Genomic DNA, 5918 nt, shown 5'->3' on the forward strand with positions numbered 1-5918 from the left:
CTCAACAGATTCTCACATCCTATTAGATGCTAGGCACTGTTCTGGGAACAAATGAAAACAAACAAGCAAACTCCTCTTCCTTAGGAATACAAGGTTCAGAACGGGGAACGATGGAAAGAAAGTGAAGTGAAGCTGTCTGTTATCCCTGAACCCTAAAATTTTTTTCATTTCTAAATTTTGAATGGTTCTGGTATTTATTTTTCACTTTTCTCCTTGGAAAAGTAAAAAGAAATCCACTATAACACATCCCTCTTCCGAAAATAATTTGTATTTCAGCTTCTAAAGTTGTCTTGCCTTTACCATTCCTTCAACAATCTGCTTATTGTGCGCTACCCACTGCCGCTGCACTAAGCACTGGGGATCCAACTGAACAAAACCAGAATTCATGCCTGCGTGGAACTACATTCTGGATGCAGTTACTTTCCTCAAAAAAGTAACACCACTTACCATGCTCAATACCATGAAAGAATTGAGTATTGTGACAGAAATGGGGGGGAGAGATGGAAGTGGGGACCTATCTTAGTGAAGGTCAGGGACGTCTCACTGAGGAAGTGACATTTAAGTTGAGACATGAAAGGAAAAGTGACAATCAGGAGGAACAGTGTTCCAGGCAGAGGGAACAGCAAGGAAAAAGACCCACAGGTGGAAAAGTTTCATGTGTCTGAGGATGTGAGAGAAGGCCCAACTACTGAGCTGTGAACATGAGGGTACATGGCAAGCGTTTATTTTTTGAGTACGTAATACATGCTAGACATCATGCTAAGTACTTCAGTGCATGCTCTTATGTAATCACTACCAGAAACCTATGAAGTTAGATACTCCATTTTCAAAATGAAATAAGCACAGGAGAGATTAAGAAACTTCAAAATCACATAGCAAGTGGTGGAGTTTGGATTCAATTCAATACAGCTTGAATCCAAAGACCACATTTTAAACTCAACCTTACAGCCAAAGTTAGAAGGTAGGCAGTAGCCAAATCACATGGGGCTTAATATGCCATAGTAAGGAGCTTGAATTTTATTTTAAATAAAGTGGAAACCCACTGAAAAGGTTTAAGCAAACAGTGACATTATCTGATTTACATTTCTACTGTGGCTGTTGTGTGAAGGCCAGAGGGAGGCTAGGGAGGAGCAGTATGTGTAAAAGAAAGGAAACTAATAAGTAGCCAGGAGAGAAATGATAGTGGTCTGGACTAGAAGTAGACAGATTCAAGATCTACTCTGGAGCAGATCAAATTAGACTTGTCAATATTTTGGATACACGGAATAAGAAAAAAGGAAAAAGCTAGGATAACTCCCGGGTTTCTGGCTTTAGTGACAAATGGGTCATGATTTATAATAATGAAGTGATTCAGAATCATACTAAGTTTGGGAAGGAAGGGTAGATTGACCCAATCATTCAACAAATCTTTATTAAGCTTCTACTATGTGAGGATACAGCAGAGTACAAAACTGTTTTGTTCTCACAGAGCTTACATCACTGGAGCAGGGGGCAGTTAGACAAATTCATATGTAAACCATAAGACGGTGATAAGTGCTATAGAAAACAATAAAGCAGGTTAAGTGGGAAAGGAAGTTACTATTTCAGTTGAATAGTCCAAAGAAAGAGTTCCTCTAATGTATGAGCAGAGGCCTAAAGGAATCAAAGGAAGGAGCCCTGAAGACTTCTAGAAGAAAAGAGTTCTGGCAGTCTGAATAAGACTGCAGTGGTCCTGAAGCAGGAGTGTTCTTGGTATGTTTGAGGACTGGCAAGAAGGCCAGGATGGTATTGCAGAGTGGGTAAGGGAAAAGCAATAGGAGATCAATGGAGGAACAGACAATACAGAACTTTGGATAAGGACTTTGGCTTTTTTTAATTTGGGTAAAACAGGAAACCCCTGGAAGATGTGAACAGAGGAATGGAGGAGTGGTGTTACTCTGGCTGCAATATGGGAATTACACTATAAAGGAGAAAGGGTGGAAGCAGGAACTCAAGAGGCAATAATCCTCTGGTGGACCAAACGAGGAGGGAGTGAAAGGGTAGGATTTAGGATAGGTTTTGAAGGGTGGATGGGATTTGTTGATGGGATTATATATGGTGGCATTAAGAGAGGAGTCAAGGAAGACTGGAAGGTTTTTTGGCCTGTGCCAGAGAGTGAGGTTACCATTTACTGGGCTGGAATGAGCATGAGAGGAACAGATTTATGATGGATAATCATGAATTCACTATGCCATATTAAGATGGAGATTCTCATTACAAATTTAAATACAGACAGAGTATGCAGCTGTTTTCTTGATTTCACAAAGGCCTGGGTTGGAGATACAAGTCTGGCAGTCTTCAGCATATAGATAATATTTAAATTATGGGAATGAATCTAAGAAAAAGTATATAGAGAAGAGGGTCCAGAACTGAACCCATGATAAACTCCATCAGTTAGACATTTCCATCTCATACCTAGTATTCTTATAATAAAACTGTATTAATTTTTAAAGCTATTACTTATTACATCATCAGTTTCTAAAGTCATCAAGTACATCAATGAGACACAGTGATGAACTAAAAGATTGTATCATACAAATCTCCTCAAAAGAAAAAGAAATGAACTCCATTCATGATGAGAGGACTGTCAGCAACTCAAAAAACACTTCCAAATACAGCCGTTATATAATCCAGGGGTTAAGTGCATGGCATATGGGTTCAGGCTGCCTGGAATTTAATTCTGGTCCCCACACTTATTATCTGTGTGACCCAGGGCAAGGTACTGTGCAGTTTCTTTAGCAGTATGTTACAGAAAATAACTTACCGGGTTGTTGTACATGAATTAATACCTGAACTTTTGCACTGAAAAAATTAGCTGGCTTACTATCATTGACACTAAGTTATTGAAACAGAAGTTGGGCCTGAGAGACCTTGCAGCTAATCACACTAATTTTTCAATTATCTTAACCAAGGACTTGCAGGTCTCTTGTTTAAATTTCAAAACAAGGCCAAAACGCGTTCTTGAATTCACTTAACTAAGGGCTTGCAGCTCCCAATCTGGATTTTAAAACAAAGCCAAAACACATACCCAAACTCCTTAGCATCTAAAACAATCTTTGGAAAAGGCAGGAACTAGCTAGCCTAGTTCACACATTAGAGTAAGCATGTCTGATAAGATCCACCTGTGACACAGGCTACCAGGGCCCGAATCCCTCTTAACCAGTTATTTGATTCTCCTTTGGTCTCCCCTCTAGAGAATAAACGTGCTTTCGAAAACAAAGGTTAAACCCAGCATTTGAATTGGAGTGGAACAAAGTACCGAGAATCCAACTCTATGTCAGTAATAGGAGAAGACCTCTCCACAACCACCATCTATCCCTCTTCTCTAGTACCCAAGAGCACCGTGAGGTCAGACTCCTCTCGAGTGGGTTAGGGGGAAACGACGATCTTCTCTCTTCTGGCCTCCATCCCCGACTCTCTCCTGGGAGCAAAGCGCCGGCGCAAAACAGTTACCCTCCCTACCTCCCCCTCCTCTCGCTGGGCTCCGGGGCCCAAACTCAGGCTCCAGTGCCCAAACTCAGACCCCAGGCTCCAGCCTCCGAGCCGGTGGAGACACCCGGGTTAGAAACCATAGGGCCGTGGCGGCTGCCGTACCTTTCACGGTCGCGGCCGTCGAAGTAGACAAAATCGCCGCTCTGGACGCACTTGGCGCAGGTCAGCCGCCGGCGGGTGGTGTTGCACAGTGGGCACCGCTCGACTGCCACGTACAGCCCCTCCGCATCGTCCACGGAGTCTACGAGGTCCCGGGCGACGGGCTGGGGCCCGCAGCCAGGAGCCTCCGGCGCCCGGGATCCCTTCCCACTGGGAGACGCCATGATGGCCTGAGAGCAGAGTCAGTCACGTGGGATTTTGTTTTCAACCAGGTGCATCCTGGGCGAGGAGGAGGAGGGGCCTGGGAGGGGTCTGGGGAGGGGCCGGAAGCGCGGCGGGAGTCCCGCGAGACCCTCGCCCGGCCTCACCTAGACCGCGGCCGCCGAGGGCCGAAGGGGCAGTGGCTTTTTCTGACTGCTCGCGGGCGGCCGCTTCTGAAGCAGGAATTATGTTTAGAGGGACGAGTCAGCCCAGCAGAATGTCATCAGCGCTCAATCACGCCCAGGCTACACGTTAACGCCTCCAGCTCGTGCAAGAAATAGTAATACGATGCCCTAAGGATTCTGGGAAAACAGACTGGGAACACAATGAGGGAATTTCTGTCATTCGCTCTGGATGCTTTTAAATTTGGCTAAAACAACCGCAGAGTTGGGTGAGGGAACTGGGTCTTGGAACGAGGTTGAATTTTGGCCCACCCGCCTTCTTAATAGCTGTGTAATTCGGGGCAAATTCCTCACCTCTCTCAGCCTGTGTTCTTAACTGTTAAATGGAGAGAATTTCAGTACCCACCTAAGGATTAGTAAGTAAATCCGTTTAATAGTAATCTGATAAGTACTTTACCAATAATAGCTAACCAGTGGAAACAACTGTACTGAACGTGTAAATCAAAGTTGTATCTTTCTGAAAAATAAATTTTATTGTCCAGCATTCCACCCCTTCTCTGGGCCATATCTTAAAGAATTTGAACTAGGTAGAATTTAACATGGTTAGATGACTCCAAATTTCTTTCTGTGGGGATAAATAGGGTGGGTTGGAGGATTATATCAGTAACTAGTGTTTGAATATGCCTGTAAACTACAGAAGAAAAAAAAATAGGGTCATAGGTCAAATAATCAAGACCACTGATTCTCAAGGATTATTTTGGCAGGCTGTAAATTAATGACTGCCCTAAATTCTCTCTCCAGCTAGGGCTTCTCTCCCAAGTTCCATACCCCCAAATTCATAACTGCCTACACTAGGCTTAAAGTAATGTACAGTGACCACCAACAAACTCAGCAATTGGGAAACTGAAATTAAAACTGAACTCTCAGGAACTTCCTGGCAGTCCAGTGGTTAGGACTCCAAGCTCTCCCTTCTGAGGGCCACAGTTCGATCCCTAGTCGGGGAACTAAAATCCCACAAGCCTGCACGGTGCCGCCAAAAGACAAATAAAACAAAAAAACCCTGAACTCTCCCTCCCCACAAATGTCTCCTCATCTTAGTGAAAGACAATCACTGCCCACTTGGGAACAAGGGCCATGACTCCTGTTAGCCCATCCCTCCCTGCTAATCTCCACCTCTCCATCAAATGCGGCTGATTCCACAACCTAATTAGGTCTTGAAGCTGAGCTCTTTGCTCCAGCCTCTTAGTCTTATCTGGTCTATTTTAATACAATTACATAGGATTATAAAAGTACCTCCAAAAAGCCCAAAATCCCTAAACTGTTTTCAAAGTAGACCTTATACTAAACCTGAATGGTTCCTGAAAGTTTAAGATTTATTTTTAAGGGAGAGAAATAATTTTCTCTGACCATTTCAAACAAAAAGATGTTTATTTAATTTTTCTTAAGTTTTCAGACTTCCATGTTTCATTTGTCTTCTGACAGGATCCTTCACAGGCCCGTACCCAATGGCCCGGATCATCTACTCAATATTTAAAAAGGCAAAAAATAGACAATTTTCTATCCTGTTTTATGCAGTTATTTGAAATTTCTATATATTGCTATGTATTTTTAGAGAACACATGTTAATGTACTACATCTTTAACAAGAGCAAAGCATTAAATTTTAATGGTGTTACAGTATCATTCTAGCAAGGCCCTAAATCTTTCAAATTCTGAAGTAAGTTTACTTTTTCCATTTTAAAAATAACATACACGAGTCATTTTGAAAAAAAAAGTTTCTTCATTTCTTAGGCATGGTTACTCATACAGAATCACACTTTAATAACTGAAGTCAAAATGTGCATGGAATATCTATAATCCAGCAGTTTCTGTGCTGGGCTTTTGCACATATTCAAACCAACATACTGTGAGATGTTGAATGATATAC

General features: G+C 42.6%; 1 protein-coding gene across 1 annotated transcript in view; it reads right to left on the reverse strand.

Moving 5' to 3' along the window:
- The window catches only part of ATG14 (autophagy related 14), a 38796-nt gene extending 34942 nt beyond the window's left edge, over positions 1-3854 (reverse strand). Inside the window, exon 1 of the mRNA XM_030855066.2 lies at positions 3613-3854. Within this exon, the coding sequence (XP_030710926.1) occupies positions 3613-3833 (221 nt within the window). The 5' untranslated portion in view covers positions 3834-3854. The remainder of the gene's footprint in view (positions 1-3612) is intronic.
- Between the last annotated feature and the right edge of the window lie 2064 nt (positions 3855-5918).

Source organism: Globicephala melas, chromosome 2 (genome assembly GCF_963455315.2).
Source record: "Globicephala melas chromosome 2, mGloMel1.2, whole genome shotgun sequence".
Taxonomy (NCBI): domain Eukaryota; kingdom Metazoa; phylum Chordata; class Mammalia; order Artiodactyla; family Delphinidae; genus Globicephala; species Globicephala melas.